Source organism: Cydia fagiglandana, chromosome 24 (assembly GCF_963556715.1).
Source record: "Cydia fagiglandana chromosome 24, ilCydFagi1.1, whole genome shotgun sequence".
NCBI lineage: Eukaryota > Metazoa > Arthropoda > Insecta > Lepidoptera > Tortricidae > Cydia > Cydia fagiglandana.
The window spans coordinates 3,435,454-3,453,205 of record NC_085955.1 but is presented as its reverse complement, the minus strand read 5'-3'; the positions used below and the strand labels follow the sequence as shown (position 1 = coordinate 3,453,205).

Here is a 17,752-nt window from a genome sequence, read left to right as displayed (position 1 = left end):
ATAGTGGGACTTCGTTCTAATATGAAACTAACTATATACAGGGTTTTTGGTACATCGTTTGCCAAATTAAAACGGCAGATAGGTTGAGTCATTTGCTATGTTCTCAGCCCTAGCCTAAATTTTTAATTTGGCCCAAAAAAAAATTTTCACTTCTATGACCGTTTTTCGTAAATTTCAAATTTTTTCTTGCATAGTAGTAAAAATATCATGGCCAATATTGTTTTTCTAGGCATGAGGAGATAGCAAATGACTCAACCAATCTGCCGTTTTAATTTGGCAAACGATGTACCAAACACCCTGTATGTGACAAAGACCAAAAGTTGTGGAACAAGTAGGACAACAATATTAATATACTGATTTATGTACCTATAGGTACAGAAATTAATTGGTTTATTAGAAAACACAATTCCCCTAATGAGGACGCCACTGGGTCGATGCAGTCTTAATATGTGTATAAAAGAGGTTTTATGAAATTTTTTCAACGATTTTAACAAGTCTATATAAGTTTCGGTTTCGGCCGAAACTAGAGCCATAGGGCCATAGCCGAACATTCGGTTTCGGTTTCGGCAAAAAAACATTTTTCGGACGGACACTAGTATGGACTCGCGCGAGTACGCAACTCATGCTAGACCGCCTAGGTGTCGTAGTCATAATTTACAATGACAAAAGGTGGTAATGTCATCATTAATGTCATATCTCTATGAAAATATGTGTGTGTAAATACGTTTACAATGATGGTCACTTTTCTCTCACTGTTCAAATCGACTTTAATCGAGTTGACCATTAAACTAGAATAAAATTGGCACTGACATAAACGCTATCTAGAACGTAACTTTCTATGCATCTCGCTCGTACTCGCTTATTAGAGCGAGCGAGGTGTATAGAAAGTAAATTACATAGACGTTAGCGTATATGTCAGTTTTGACACTGTCAGTAGGTAACTCATAGTTACTAGAATCTACTACCCACTAAGTTTGAATTTCAGTGGCGTAGCTAGGCATGGGCGAAGTGGGCTGTCGCGCACGGCTCGCGCCCCAAGGGGGGCCTCGGCGAAGCCCCTTCGGGCACAGAGAAAAGGGCCTCGCAGATGCGACTTCGCCCACGGGTCGAATATAAAGCTCACGCTACGCCACTGTTGAATTTGTTGTCTTTTATAATACTAACAAAAATATTTCTTTTCTCAGGACTGCATAAAGGCTGTGATCACCAACCGCGCTTTCTGGGACCAAGGCCGGTTATACATCGAGCCCTGCATGCGGCAGACAGCCTGCTCCCGCTGTCCCACCAACCTGTGCAAGTCGCTTGCACTCGCCCAGTGGTGCGCCAGGCACCAGTACTCGGCTATATGCTACGCTGGTGACGGCAGGAACGACTACTGTCCGGCTACTAACTTGCCCGCTCATGTAAGTATCTGTGCAAGCCACTTGCACTCGCCCAGTGGTGCGCGAGGCACCAATACTCGGCTATATGCTACGCTGGTGACGGCAGGAACGACTTTTGTCCGGCTACTAACTTACCCGCTCATGTAAGTAACTTGTGCAAGTCACTTGCGCTCGCCCAGTGGTGCGCGAGGCACCAGTACTCGGCTATATGCTACGCTGGTGACGGCAGGAACGACTTTTGTCCGGCTACTAACTTACCCGCTCATGTAAGTATATGTGCAAGTCACTTGCACTCGCCCAGTGGTGCGCGAGGCACCAGTACTCGGCTATATGCTACGCTGGTGACGGCAGGAACGACTTTTGTCCGGCTACTAACTTACCCGCTCATGTAAGTATCTGTGCAAGTCACTTGCACTCGCCCAGTGGTGCGCGAGGCACCAGTACTCGGCTATATGCTACGTTGGTGACGGCAGCAAGTAGACCCTTTTGGCTGTCCGATCGTCACCCATCCTTTCCAGGTGGCCAAGCCAGTGGAGACGATGTATGGTAATGTGCAACAAGACTCGAGTTTGCAATATTATTACGCCCCGAGTTACACACAATGTTTTTCATCACACTTGCGATACAAAAAATAAGTTTAAAGACAAAAAACTGTTAATCATGGCACTAGAAATTTCATAACTCCCTAGGGAAAACGATTTTTCTATAACTCCCACTACGCCTGCGTGCAATTCCACATTTACTGAGCGAGTGTGATGAAAAAATATTAATTCTTTATAACTATTTTAATTTTCTCGTTTGTCCACAGGCGACAGTCTTCCCCCGTCGCGGCTACCCCCTGGACGACTTAATAAAGAAGGCCCTCTCCTCCTCTACCCCCCACATAAAGGCCAAGGTGGTGCCTTGGGACAGCTGTGATACCATCCTGGAGGAGCTCATCCAGGCTTAGGATAGCTTAGCAAACGAAATATGTAATAGCGCTCTGATGACGTCCAGAATAACTCTGTTATCTTTCTCCCATAAGTAAATACATTACGTTATAAAGCCCCAAGGAAAAATAGTACATTGTGCAACGTAGGGGGTAAGTGAGATTTTGTAAACGAGGTCTATAATTCCCGACAGCCGTAGGCCCTAGTCTTAGCTTTATTTCACAATCTATAACTCCCGCGGGAACAATTATAGGCGTTTACCCTTCTGTACACCTGCATGAAATAACATCTTGATCGAGCAAGTGTGACGAAAATAACCTAAAATGCAGCCAATTATAATAATTATTATTATAACCTAATTATATCTTAATACATATAATAATGGCTTTGTCAAACGAGTCTATAATCAATGTCAATATTAATTACAAATGTAGTGCATAATTATATTATTCCATCGTATTATTACGGAAACGTACGAACGTGTCTACTCGTATTTCAGTCAGTCTCGGTACAAAAAGTACTGAGGTGACTGAAGTAGCATGACAAATACGAACGTTTCCGAGAAAATACGATGGAAAACAATTATGCACTACATCTGTTTATTCTTGTACATAGTCATTCCTTTAAGGAATAGCAAATGATGTGGTTAGAAGACATTTCAAAGATTCTCAAACGCCCATAGGCTAGATTGTCCACTTAGGCGGATCTTGCTTATTTCTTCACAATCATTGTATCAAATTGTAGAAGAAAAATTGTTACTGAGCGCTGTTTTTAGATCTGCATATTTCAATCTAGCTAGTTATTAATTATTTTAATGTGAATTGAATACAGGCAACACTATATCCAACATTGATGTTGCAAAATGTAAAATAGAAAAAAAAAATAGAAAATCATATTTTTAGTAAATTCTGAAAGAAACAATTTTTTAAATTTCCTTTATTTATCTTGGGTGTTAGGTTTGGGTTTTATAATATGAATATAAAAGTAAAATATAAAAACACATAACAATAAATACATATAAACAGATTATAAAAAACCTAACCTAGGGTGCCGCCGGCAGCGGGGCAGGGCCGCAGAGAGAGGACCCGGCGTACTATACGCGCCGTGTCCAAGATCACCGCCTTCTGCATCTGACCCTTGATCCAACCACCTAGCGAGTCTCTCAAAATGTTGATCGAGACTCTTCGCTATTATTTATTTTTATTTATTATTTAATTAAGTATTATTTAATTTAAACGTCCATTTTAGAATGTAAAGATACGAATAATTTATTTTTGTTAATAATGCTGGTATACATTTCATCTTATGAGCTGTTGTGATTAAGTAAATGTTATCTACCTCGTTATACTGTTCTTTCTTTCCCCAATCTTACCTCAATTATATCCTAATATCCTGTTATTTTATTAATTAACCGTAATTTTGCAGAAAACCATATTTTTTTCAAAGAAGTTAAACTATGCCTTAATTTGGTGAATTTCATCGCTTGAATGCAACAGTAGTTTGTGTTACAAGGGATCAAAGTGATATATTTCCGTCAAGGGCGTACATTGAATCCTGAATGAAGCGATGGATGCTACAGTAGAATCCCGAACGTAGTGAGGAATTCTAAAGTAGAATCCTGAGCGTAATGAGGGATTCAAGTGTTAACGCCCAAGACGAAATAATTTTGATACCGTGTGACACATACCTACTCCTTTTCACATCAACTATGAGGAAATTGTTATGTTCCAAAGTATGTATTATTTGACCAAAAAAATAGTAAGCAAGAAAGAAAAAATCGTGTCCTAGAACAGAAAAGTACAAATTGTTTATACGACAACGGTTTCACTCACTTGAATTTTTCACAAACAAAATACAAAACAAAACCGCTATCGCTATTGGCGAAACATGTCGCCTAAATAGCGACTAATTAGCATTATAGCTAAAAAATAGCGACTAAAAAATTCAAGTGAGTGAAACCGTTGTCGTGTAAACAATTTAAAATATGTCTGTGTGTGTGTGTATGTGTGTGTTGTGTGTGTGTGTGTGTGTGTGTGTGTGTGTGTGTGTGTGTGTGTGTGTGTGTTGTGTGGGTGTGTGTGTGTATGTATGTTAAAATATATGTGTGTGTGTGTGTGTATGTATGTGTGTAAATATGTATGTGTGTGTGTGTGTGTATACATGTACGAAAGTTTAATATCGAGAAAAGTGCAACTTTGATTTGATGGAAGAAAAAGCCCTTTTTCGAATAGGTCACGTGAAAAATAAATTAATGGATTAAATGCAATATGTGTCATATTGCAACGTCCCCTACGTACAGTCAAGGAATTTAAATTCCGACCCATTTCGTACTTTGTCACAGTGACAACCGTATGAGGTCTCTAGCGGCTTTCATATTGATTGTCACTGTGACAAAGTACGAAATGGGTCGGAATTTAAATTCCTTGACTGTACATAATAAGTTTGGAAAATAGTAAAATGCACAAATATATCTAACATCCTCTTTTATTACATCAAATAAATTATAAAGTTCATAGACAATAATTATTATATTTTAATTATTAAAAAGCGCATGCGACGATGACGTCATCACTCGATATAAGCCACTCATCTCTAAACTATACTTTTAGAAATCGAATTATGTTCTTAACTTAGAGCATTTAACTGGAGTCGCCTTAAGAGCTTTGTATGGACTGACATGGCTATTTGTACGTTACGTAGAAATCATGTAGAAATAGCAATACATTTGTCGTCCCCTCCCCCGCAAAAATCGGCAGAATGACAGCCATGACGTCTCCAGAGCGGCCACCGCGAAAATCGAAATTCGTAAATTGCGGGGATCTTTCTCTTTTACTCCAACGACGACGTAATTAGAGTGACAGAGAAAAATCCCCGCAATTTGTGAACTTCGATTTTCGCGGTTATAGCCCAGTTACTAAACGCTTTAAGGTTCTTAAACAAAAAAAATACGCATGACTGCGCACGTTAGTTTAAAAATGTGTGGTATATAAATTAATATTTCGCTGATATATCAGCATAAAAACATTGTGTTTCCTAATTTTGTTACAGATAGCCCCAATATAGACCTCTTCAGCAATTTCAGCATGGCAACGACATGAAATAGTTATGTGAAATATAAAAAATACAAAACAGAAATAGAATAGTAGGTAGTGATTGTAGTGCATAGTTGTTTTCCATCGTATTTTCTCGGAAGCGTTCGTATCTGTCATGCTACTTCAGTCAACCTCAGTACTTTTTATACGGAGACTGACTGAAATAGCAAGACACGTTCGTACGTTTCCGTGAAAATACGATGGAAAGTAATTGTGCACTACATCTGTATAGAGATGAGTGTTTAAGCATCACATCGAACTAGGTACAAATTAAAACACTTAACATCTACTTAAACTAAAACAGACAAATCCATCAAAACCCATACCTTTTGACCAGCGGGCGTAGCACGGTTCCATTTTTATCGACTATCACTAAGCGCGTCCCTTTCGCACTTACATACTTGTTAGAACGTGACAGGCATGGTGACAAGCGATAAAAAGGCTACCGTGCTAAGCCGCCAGGTTTACTTATAGGTATTCAGTTAAGTGTGTTGTATCTCCTGAGACTAAATGTACCTTACAATGTACATATTCGTGCAACCTAATTTGAACCTTCCATGAACTAAATAAAGTAACATTTCTTTTGTTTCATTGCTTTTTAAAACAAACAAAATTCGTTCTAACATACTTATAGAATAAGTTTCAAATTAAAAAATTGTAAACTTTATATGGCTGATATCTTTGGTGGTCAAAGGGTTATAGAGCATAGTGTGGAAAGGCCACAATAATCGTCATATTTGCACAGCATTTCCACACACTGTTCCTTGAAAGTCAATGCCAAGTTAGCTCACACGGTCTCCACATACCCAATTTCGTGGTAGCTTGTTGAAACAATATATGGCAAGAATATTTTCAAATGGCAACATTATTACGTTTTATTCATTGCATTAAGTAAGGTACTGGTTTTGATAGATTTCTCTATTGGTTGTTAGTTTTTAATACTGATATAAAATATTTTAGGTCGTTAAATGCGTTGTGTGAATATTTAACAGTTCTTGTTTTGCTGTCAAAATAGACAGACCGTACAAAGTTTTACAGTACATATATTATGGCCCTTAAAATTTCCGACATACGCATGTATACTAGTGGTAGTTACCGCACTAGAGCGGTAAAGTAGCACCATATGTACTGTAAAAACATTTTACAGATTTTAAGTGTTGCCTGCTATAACCTAGTGGTTGGTAGTTTTATCTCCAGGGATACCATACGAAAAAGAAAACTACCACAATGGTAGAAATAAATACGGAATGCAATACACGTTACACTAAACAGTAAGATTTACATACTCTTAACACCTAATAAATTTACAATTAATAAGCCTACTTTAGCAACAAAATGGCAATAAATATTTTATATATTTTTATTTTACAAAAGAACTTCAGTCACAAACGGATATGAGTACATTTCTAATATTAACTATAACTACTTTATCATGGCTTATTATATCTTAACTTTGTGATACGAATACTTATTTTAAAGCCAACGATAGGCCAAACAATGATTTTTAAGTAGAATATAAGAAAATTATGGCAATCTTCAAAGAGAGCTGGCAAGACTTAAGTTTTCGATTTGATATATTTCTGTTTTAAACTGATCCATGAATTAATTAAAGCTAAATATTATTAACTAACTTAAAACTATAGAATACTAATTAAACAACTTTAAAATAATAAATATTAATTATAATTACATTAAATGAACACATAATTAATAATTTCATTGCTATTTTTATTTACGGATAGTTTTTGCTGTAATAAAAATGGTGGATATACTATTCTTAGTACAGTTTTAGTCTAGTGTGATAAAATACCGTGATGAATATTTTAAAACTACACGCGATCCTATTAAATATTTTATAAAAAGTGAGGTTATGTTCTTATTACAATATTGGTAATACCATCTATAAATCAGTAGATATCTTCATTCGGTGTATCAAATACTGTAGATATTGTTTTAAAATGGAATACAGTGCAAGTAACCAATAACCACCAATTTTTATTTTTAAATGTATTTCTATTTATCTTCGCATTTGCATAAATAGTAGCAGTGTCGGTATTTGTTTTTTAATTTTTGTACAGACAAATAAACATATCTACTAATTTGCAAATGGTACCTCTAAAGATAATTCTAAATGTTCACTATATATTTGAGAAACCTTTACATTTTACGTTTTTTAGGCCGCCACTACGTTCGTACATGTACATTTGGTAAATTCGTTATTTCATCAAGTCTACCCGTGACATATCGCTACAAACAAGTTTCACGCTCGAAATTATTGTCAGTTGGCGCGTTGCTTCACTCCTGTCAAGAATGTTGCCAGTTCAGAAAAAAATACTATTCTGGGAAATTTGGTTTTCTAATGAGATTTAAAAGGTAAATTTTATTATGAAAAGGGCAGTGTTGTCAGTTAAAAATTAAAACGGAGTACAACTGTAAACTTGTTATGCCGGTACACACGTAACTATAAATCGTAGCGATTAAACTGTGCAGTCCGATTTGCGCATTTTTATCTACCGTGTGTATGGCAAATCGTTGTCGATTTATAGTTAACGTGTGTAGCCGGGGTTAGTTTATACAAAAACTATTCAGTCATTATGTAAACTAACAAGTCCACAGTCAATTTTTGTTAGGCCCAATATGGCCCAATGTACAGTATTAACAGGCAAATGGCATTCAATTTACTTTAGAAACGGAATAAAATAATTTTTATAGAGATATTCAATAGAAAAGTCGACGTTTTTATAGGTTAGGACAATTATTTCCAAAGTATTAGTATAAAGTGTCTGGTTTTAAAATTGTCTTCGAGGACCGTAATGACATTAAAAGTATCCTAAAAATAGGATACTGAGCCTTATGAGTATAACTAGGTCAAAAACATTATTGTGTTACGTCTTTCCTGTAGACATACACAAGAGTTAAGGGCTATAAAGGTTAATTTTCTTATTTAACCCTTATCCACGTGAAAAGGTCATTTGGAGAACTACCTATGATAAAATCATTACTTACATGCCCACAAGCTGTTAACTATTGCCCACAGGAGAGAAAACCAGTGTGTTCGCGCGAACTGCACATTTTTCTCTCCTGTGGGCAATAGTTAACAGCTTGTGGGCATGTAAGTAATGATTTTATCATAGTTCTCCAAATAAAAGGAGGACCTTTTCACGTGGATAAGGGTTAAATAAGAAAATTAACCTTTATAGCCCTTAACTCTTATTGTGTATGTCTAAAGGAAAGACGTAACACAATAATGTTTTTAACCCAACTTGGACTAGCCTAGCCTTTTTAAATGCCATTGTCTGTAAAATGCCTTTGGGCCTAAGGTCTACAATCCTACAGTCTTTAGTGGAAAGGTGTGGTGCGCGCGCACTTCTTGCCGCACGCGCATTTGCGCACGATCTCGATGTCCTTGCTCATGCGCGTGCCGTCGGGGCAGACCAGTCGGATCTGTGGAAATGTAAGTTTGTTACATTAAGGCCCACTTGCACCATCCCACTAACCCGGGTTAAGCGGTTTAACCGTTAACCCAGTGTCAAATTGTACTGGTAACCATGCCAACTCTAAGTTTAACCGGTTAACCCCGGGTTGGTGGAATGGTGCAGCTGGGCCTAAGAATACTTGTTCAAAAAAATAAGATGATAATGTCTGTTTACTTTTAATACTTTAAATAACCCCTCGATGCTTTAAACATAAATCTTTTACGAAAAAATACTATGGTAGGACTCCCAGAAATAAGTCAATATGAATCTATAAATAATATACCCTACGAAACTGGTCCTTCCAACCGGATAGAATAAGACTCGCCACTGGTATAATCTCTTGAACCAGATTAAACACTAAAGTGATCTTTCCAGACTGATTGGTTTAAGCTTAAGCGGTCCTTCGAACCGGATACGATTAAATACGCACGTGAGATAGTGCGAAAAGGACAGACAGACATATACCTTCCTCTTCTTGGTCTTGCGCGCTTACTTTTAATACTTTAAATAACCCCTTGATGCTTAAAACATTATTTTTTACGAAAAATTACTATGGTAGGACTTCCAGAAATTAGTCAATATGAATCTATAAATAATACACTCTACGAAACTGGTCCTTCGAACCGGATAAACTAAAACTCGTCACTGGAGTAGTCCATTGACTTGAACTAGATTAGGCTATCACTTTAGTGATCTTTACAACCTGATTGGAAGCTTAAGCGGTGTTTCGAACTGGAAACGATTATACTTAATGACACGAGCACATGAGACAGTGCGCAAAGACAGACAGACACATACCTTCCTCTTCTTGGTCTTGCGCGGCGCGCAGCAGTGCTGCTTGCCGCAACCGTTGCGCGCGCCGGCGCAGCGCGCGGAGCGCACAGCGCGGCGGCTGCGGCAGCTACCCTCCACTATGTATTCGCGAGTCGCTTCCTGGAAACAATATATGTTTTATCTATGGTTCGTCTGTCTGACCAGCGAGTCGTGGGACAAAAAAACGCGGGAATTTCAATAAAAACCGCACCTGGCAATAAAATTACTGTGAAATTATTAAATATCTTAAGAACGGGTCACTCATGTATTTTAAGTCGAAAAACGCTCGACATGTTTCACTCCGTACCGAGGACCATAGACATGACATAGACGAGGACATGTTTCGACTTAAAATACGTGAAAGTGACCCGTTCTTAAGATATTTAATATGTCTGTGTCTCACGGAAGTTTTGTTATTAAAATTACTATGAAATTAAATGACAGCTTGAAACTGACAGCTTATTTGAAAGGAAAAAAGTTGCCATATAAAGAATTTAAAAAATAGCTTGTGACACGACTCGCTGGTCAGACTCTATCAGCATTCCAAACTATGGGTCGCGACTAGGGAATGCAATCTCGATCTCGCAATTTCAAGATCTCGCGAGATCTCGCACGAATTTCCGAGATTCAATCTCGTTGACAGGAAATCTCGATTTTAACAATCTCGGTCGAGATCTTGAGTAATATTTTCGAGATCTCGGACGAGATTGAAAGATAGATCTCGATCTCGTCGAGATTAATCTCGATCTCGAAAGTGTGACGGTCGAGATCGCGAAATACCCTATCTCGATTCAGATTTTTCGTGCGAGATCTCGAATCGCCAATCTTGGTGCGAGATTGCATTCCCTAGTCGCGACCCATTGGTGGATCGCGAGCGAAAATTTGAGTGGGCCCTGAAATATAAGACGTTAATTCATGGTTAAGTTTTGAAGGAGGAAACAGTCTAGTACGAAACCTCATTTTTGAGATTTTTACGCAGGATTTTTCACCTTGTCCTTATCGCACTAGTTTTAAGAGTTGCTTCCGTTAGCGAGACGGGTATATTTACCTAAAATATTTAAAACTCAGCTCCTGTTTCGTCTTAAACATACCTTACGACATGCTCCATTGGGTGCGGCGGCGGGCGCGTGCTCGGCCTGCTGTTTGTGAGACGGGGCGGCTGGGACAGACGAACATACAAATGTCACAACAATGCTATATTCACCATGTCACATATGTGATATTTATATCCACCATAGTTAGGTATATATAGGTATACATTTTTTACTCGTCGCATGTAATGGTTAAATTAAGATTTCGTATACCTACTGTTAGTGATTGCGTACTTTTCATATCATCATCATCATCTCAGCCATAAGACGTCCACTGCTGACATAGGCCTCCCCCTTATGGGGGCTACTTTTCATATATGGGCTCCCAATTCAACTCTTCTTCTTCCTCACGTTAACCCGTTTTCCCACGGCTCATGGGAGCCTGGTCCGCTTGACAACTAATCCCATGATTTGACGTAGGCACTAGTTTTTACGAAAGCGACTGCCATCCGACATTCCAACGCAGAGGGGAAACTAGGCCTTTTTAGAATTAGTCCGGTTTCCTCACGATGTTTTCTTTCGCCGAAAAGCGACTGGCAAATATCAAATGATAATTCGTAAATAAGTTCCGACAAACTCATTGGTACGAGCCGGGGTTTGAACCCGCGATCTCCGGAGTGAAAGTCGCACGCTCTTACCGCTAGGCCACCAGCGCTTTTATGGCGGAAAGTTATATTAAACCATAGTCTAATAAAACATGGTCTTCTCTTCCCAGAGTGACACAAGCCTACGTCACAAATAACATTGCCACTTTGTATAGCGCTATTGCATATTATTATATACCTAGCGCTGTCGCATGATGACGTAGGCTTGTGTCAGTCACGTGGTCAGAAGAGAGTACCAGGCGGAACATATTATTATCATCATCATCTCAGCCATAAGACGTCCACTGCTGAACATAGGCCTTCCCCTTGGACCTCCATACGTACCGGATGGGGGGTGAATGCCATAATCGCCACGCTTGGCAGGCGGGTTGGCGATCGCAGTCGAGTACACCGAATTTGAGGGACGCTGCTGCCCGTCCACCGGTGGTCTTGGACGTGGTTTAAGGACATATCCGGGTCCCGGATATTATTATACCATGTATTAAACAATATTTAAGTAAGGAACTAGCCCTGAAATGAAGAATAGAATCGGAATATCATACCTGGTGAAGCTTGGACGTTGTTGATAGCCATTTTACGTTGCGGCATCTTCTGAGTGATCACAGGCGCGCCCCCTGTGGGGTAAAAGGTTAAAATAGAGCGCGCAATATACGGAGCCACAGAATAAATAACAGTGTATCTTTAGGTATTTAAAGAAGAGTAAACAAAATCTACCCTCAAATGCCTTCTTAAGCCAGTTGAGGGTAGATGAAAACATTACACGATCAAATAATGTAGGTTAGTCAGGTCGTTCAGTGACAGATCCAGGTGGTTTTGTATTTGATTGGTTAATCAATAACTGTTATGACTACCCGAAAATGTGTATATTGTTTGTTTACTTTTATTTAAGTACCTAAAGATACAGAAGATTCACTCTCTAACAAAACGCGTCTATTACGACAGATATGGCCGCTAGGTGGCGCAAGCGCGAGCAGGCGTCCGTTCCGCAGCGGTGCGCGGAAATTACTACTGCTAGACACCAAAATTGGTGTGGGTCGCATGTACTTGTAGCGCCGCGACGAAATCGCGGAGTGACAGAGAGCCGTGTACACATATATCCATATCCATCCATACTATATGCGAAAGTGTGTCTGTCTGTCTGTTACTTTTTCACGCTTAAACCGCTGAACGGATTTAGTTTAAATTTGGCATAGAGATAGTTTGAGTCCCGGGGAAGGACATAGGGTAGTTTTCATTCAAGAAATCATCCTATAAGAGGGTGAAAAGGGAGGTTATGGGGAATCAACAAAACGCAGATTGAATAAATATTAGCTACCTACCTAAATTTATGATTCCACGCAGAGGAAGTCGCGGGCAAAAGCTAGTAGGTAGATAAACTGGGTCAAGCAGATCTTGTCAAATTTGCCGCCTTTCTCTCAAGAAAAAGGCGGCAAATTTGAAAAATGTAGGCGCGAAAGGATATCGTCCCATAGAAAATTTGAATTTCGCGCCTTTTTCTACTGACAAGATTTGCTTGACCATCTATAGTAATGTAGTTACCAATAGATGTGCGCAGCTCGCACTGCGCGCCGGCGGTGCCCGCGCGGCAGCGGCACGAGTAGTCCGCGGGCCCGTCCTCGCGCACGCAGCGCCCGCCGCGCGCGCACGGGTTCGGCACGCAGGGATCCTGTAACGAAATACCATATGTCATTTAAAACTAACTTTTTAATTAGCGATGTACCGACTATTGATTTGGCTGACTAATCGGCCATCCGAGCACCGATTAGTCGGCTAGTCGGCCATAGGGTTGCAAATAGAAAAAAAAACCAAATGTCTTTTTTTTTTCAAATTTATGAAAAAAAAACATGAAAAAAACCTGGCACCATGGTTTTTTTTCTAAATTAGGTTTTGTTTTCAGATGAACAAAAATATGCTCAATAGTAACAACGTACATTTTAATTCCATAACGTTCAGTATACAAAACAATTTTTGGGGAATCCCTGAATTCCCCGATGCGGCGACGAGAGGCGTTGGTGTTGCCAATAGTAAATTGCGATAACTACCACTACAGATTTCATTTATGTTGTTATTAATCAAGGTTGTTAAATTAAATTAATAATTAATTAATTAATTTAATTAAATGGTTAACATAAAGTCTAAAACAATAAAACAACCGTATAAAAGTATTAACTGCATTGCAAATTTTTATTTTTCATACTTTTGAAAAATAACCTACTCCTGAAAAAAAAAACGGTTTTTTTTCATGTTTTTTTTTCAAGTCAGAAAAAAACCGTTTTTTTACAACCCTAGTCGGCCAGATCATTAAGTTCGGTTAAGATGGACTTAAAAAAACAATCGTTTCGCTCGTCCTTTTCTTATCATCACGCTACTCGCGCTATTCATCCTAATTAGGTATAAACTTGAAAACGTTACTAACGCTGAAAAATAAAATAACCCTAAGTCTATATTTATATATACTACAACCGGACAATCGGACAAGACACACGGTGAATAATTCGAAAAAAGTTTTCGTACGCACACTAAATAGGAATTTGGGTAAAATGTGTGAAAACCGTATGGTAAGTATTCTTTTTGCCCTTGTTTTTATTATTTACCATAGACTAGGAATACTCTAGACCGAGTTTAGAGCAATTATTTCATGCAACCGATGATGCCAAAAATGCGGGGGTGCGCGGGACGAGGCGAGCGAAGTCCCGTGCCGTGATTGGTCCGTTCAAAGACACGGACGTCACACAAAGACACTTTCGACTCGAACGTGGAGTAAAATTACCGTATGCGTGGCAGAGGGGGTAGCGTAGCGATGTTACGATTCGACTTCACAAATCGGTTCACACCGATTTAGGTCTGAAGTCGACTAAATCGACGTGAGTGTTCCGTAAATCGACCTAAGATACGTTCACCCGCTTTAAACGCATCCTTTCATATCTGTTGATGCGTCACTTTCGTTTGACATATTGAGGATTAAAATGTACGCAAATGTAAGCATAGTCGCGCTACCCGGTAGCGCGACTATGCTCAGTGTGGAGGATGTTTTGTCTGTGTTATAGACTGACCGGGGAGTGGTGGGGGTCCTGCAGCACGGCGGGCGGCGCGGGCGGGGGGGGCTCGTCGTCGCCGCAGCCCGCCGCCGTGCGCGCCATGCGCGCCGCGTTCACGAAGTCCACCCGCTTGTGGTTGATCCATGCTTCTTTCACGCAACCTGGGGAAAATTACTACGTCATAACTTAGAACAAACCCTAACCCTACCACCAGAACCCTATGGAGGAACCTGGGGCCAAATTCGACACGTACAACTGTCAGATTTCGCATCCACGTCAAATCAACAGTTGATTTTATTGCATACTGAGTGATGATTCCATCAACGGTGGATATTATCATTTGGTACAACCAAAACTCAACTCTAAACTAAGGGTGGTTCGGTTTGGTTTGCTTGTCACCCTAACTGTGGATTGTTAATGTCAAATTTTGACATTGTACGTATTCGAGAACTTATGATTTTTCCCAGATCAACGGGAGATCAACACGATACGTCAAACGTCGCTTGTCGAATAGGGGTCCTGGTCTTCAACAGAAGGATATGATGTCACGATCCTGAGTATTGAGGGACCGACTGAAGAAGAAGAACTTAGAACAGCGGTTGACGACCTTTTAGGAGCCGAGGGCCACAATAGTAGTTAACGACGTTGACGCGGGCCGCACTTTGGTAATATTTGTGACTTTAGCAGACATACAAAATAGCCAGGCGGGCTCGCGGGCCGCTTGCTGCCGACCGCTGACTTAGAATATCTGGGAGACCGAGCTTTGCTCGGCTAGTCTGTGGCCATGAGTAAGCCCATTCATAATAATAAAAAAAAAAAACATAAAAACTCAAAAGCCCGCGTTTTCTCAAAGATAAGACTTAGCTAGATCGATTTTTGCCCCCGAAAACCCCGATACTCATACCAAATTTCATCGAAATCGTTAGAACCGTTTCCGAGATCCCCGAATTCCCGAATATATATAAATAAATATACAATATAAGTATTGCTCCGTGTTTGGTAGATATATGCAAAGCATAGCCTAGGTTTTTGAACATTTTAGCCATGTCTTAAGCCCGCTCCACACTCGTGCGCGAATCGCGGCGCGAAGCCGCGAACGCGAGTCTGGAGTCGATTTCGCATATCAGCGAACTAGACTCCACACTCGCGTTCGCGGCTTCGCCCGCGATTCACGCGCATAGTCTGGAGGGCGCTTTAGAGAAAATTCGATATTTTAATTATTTTTTGATAAGAAAAATGCCTAGAGTTGAATAATAACCTTAATAATACTTAATAGTAACCCCAGCAGATACGTATTATTTTGTATAAAAATCTTTGATTTCGGATAGGTTGATGTGTATTGGACCAATTGGAACCTATTTTCAGTACTCTTTGTTGTCACAAAAACCAAAAGGACTTGATTAAAGATATCTTGGGTTTCACACATCTTACAAAATTATTAAATTGTACAACGGGACTTAATCGCGTATTTAAGTTTTAAGATTTACCTCCGACGTTTCGAGGACGGCGTTGTCCCCGTCATCAACATCTTCTAGCCGCGCGAATTTTTCGAACTACCCGCACTTGGTCTTGTTTATCAGTTTGAACGTTTTGCGCACTAGGGATGTTACTCTGTCGACACACAATACCCAACACAACACAACGTCGGAGGTAAATCTTAAAACTTAAATACGCAATTATGTCCCGTTGTACAATTAAATAATGTGTAAAAATCGTGAAAGTTTAAATCAGTATCTTACAAAATCAATGAAACTTTAGATTACCTTTAAAGCTGGTAATGTTCCGGAGATGCCACTTGCTAAACGCGTCCCTGGCGACATCTTCTGGCACGCCACCGATATACATGGGACGCTCAAGCCGAAGGTATTCCTTGTTGCCTGAAATATTCAACTAGTTAAACCATTAAAAAATAAGGAAGACCGAACATTGAATAACTTAATATATAATTATAGATTATCCGCACTCATTCCGCCTTGTGTTCGAAGATTTAGCATTCGTCCCTCTAGAGCAGCGGTCGGCAACCTTTTAACAGCCTAGGGCCAAATAGTAGTTACCGAAGTTGACGCCGGCCGCTCTTTGTTAGTATTTATGACTTTATCAGACATTGTAATTTGTTAATAATACATAAAAAATAGCCAGGGAGGCTCGTGGGCCGCAAGTGAGAGGTCGCTGCTCTAGAGTACTCTAGACGCTAGATAGAGAGACGCGTTACCTTCATTGATGATGGAGCGTGCCGGTCCGTCGTCGACCCGCAAAGTGAAGTTCTTCTTGACTGCGACTAGTTCCGCCTTGTGGTACGCGCCGTCTGACACCATTTCAAAGCTAAGAAAAAAAAGTTAAGGTAGGTAACTAAGCGTCACTTGCACCATCCCACTAACCCGGGGTTAACCGGTGAAACCATTAACCCAGTATCAAATTGTACTGGTAACCATGGTAACACCAGATTTAACCGGTTAGCCCCGGTTAGTGAATGGTACAAGTCGTGGCCCTAACGTGAATAATATTCGTGGTTGACTACTAAGGTCTATGTCAACTAAGATGTATATATATATCAAAAGCTTTTAACTTTCCAGAGATAAAAGACTACTTTCAGAATATTATTGGCAACTGTCAAAGGTTTTCATAGATGGCCAGCATAGGTTATAGGTAGGTCATAAAATTGCTAACCCAATTCCTTGTTTTTTAGGGTTCCGTACCCAAAGGGTAAAACGGGACCCTATTACTAAGACTTCGCTGTCCGTCCGTCCGTCCGTCCGTCTGTCACCAGGCTGTATCTCACGAACCGTGATAGCTAGACAGTTGAAATTTTCACAGATGATGTATTTCTGTTGCCGCTATAACAACAAATACTAAAAACAGAATAAAATAAAGATTTAAATGGGGCTCCCATACAATAAACGTGATTTTTGACCAAAGTTAAGCAACGTCGGGAGGGGTCAGTACTTGGATGGGTGACCGTTTTTTTTTTGCTTTTTTTTTGTTTTTTGCATTATGGTACGGAACCCTTCGTGCGCGAGTCCGACTCGCACTTGCCCGGTTTTTTACGGAATACCAGTCTTAGAGTTAGTAAGGTAAACGTACTGGTGCTCGACGCGGTCCCAATACATGTCATCATGAAACTTAAGTCATTGTCAATAGAGGCAAGGTGTTCATCTATTGGGCATTAGTATGTCGAGCACTAGTACCTTACCTCTAAAGTGGAGTTATAAACATAATTTTCGAAGTCCTATAGGCAAGGCCGTCTTAAACTATGCTGGGGTCCTTGGGCACATAAGAATTTGGGACCATTTTTCAAAGTAAATAAATATAAATAATTTTATTCGTGA

At 39.8% G+C, this 17,752-nt stretch overlaps 3 protein-coding genes across 3 annotated transcripts in view; 1 reads left to right on the top strand and 2 right to left on the bottom strand.

Annotated features, from left to right (window-relative positions):
• The window catches only part of LOC134676280 (pyridoxal phosphate phosphatase PHOSPHO2-like), an 81,379-nt gene extending 77,723 nt beyond the window's left edge, over positions 1-3,656 (top strand). The window contains exons 3-4 of the mRNA XM_063534652.1: positions 1,185-1,403; positions 2,191-3,656. Of these exons, the coding sequence (XP_063390722.1) occupies positions 1,185-1,403; positions 2,191-2,331 (360 nt within the window). The 3' untranslated portion in view covers positions 2,332-3,656. The remainder of the gene's footprint in view (positions 1-1,184; positions 1,404-2,190) is intronic.
• Positions 3,293-17,752, bottom strand: part of LOC134676285 (uncharacterized) — a 181,999-nt gene continuing 167,539 nt past the window's right edge. The window contains exon 2 of the mRNA XM_063534657.1: positions 3,293-3,348. The gene's annotated coding sequence lies outside the window, so the exon portion shown is untranslated. The remainder of the gene's footprint in view (positions 3,349-17,752) is intronic.
• The window catches only part of LOC134676594 (protein slit), a 250,471-nt gene continuing 241,212 nt past the window's right edge, over positions 8,494-17,752 (bottom strand). The window contains exons 30-37 of the mRNA XM_063534987.1: positions 16,639-16,748; positions 16,190-16,303; positions 14,442-14,587; positions 12,928-13,054; positions 11,931-12,002; positions 10,784-10,851; positions 9,678-9,812; positions 8,494-8,847 (exon numbers count right to left, since the gene is read on the bottom strand). Coding sequence (XP_063391057.1) covers positions 8,743-8,847; positions 9,678-9,812; positions 10,784-10,851; positions 11,931-12,002; positions 12,928-13,054; positions 14,442-14,587; positions 16,190-16,303; positions 16,639-16,748 — 877 coding nt within the window. The 3' untranslated portion in view covers positions 8,494-8,742. The remainder of the gene's footprint in view (positions 8,848-9,677; positions 9,813-10,783; positions 10,852-11,930; positions 12,003-12,927; positions 13,055-14,441; positions 14,588-16,189; positions 16,304-16,638; positions 16,749-17,752) is intronic.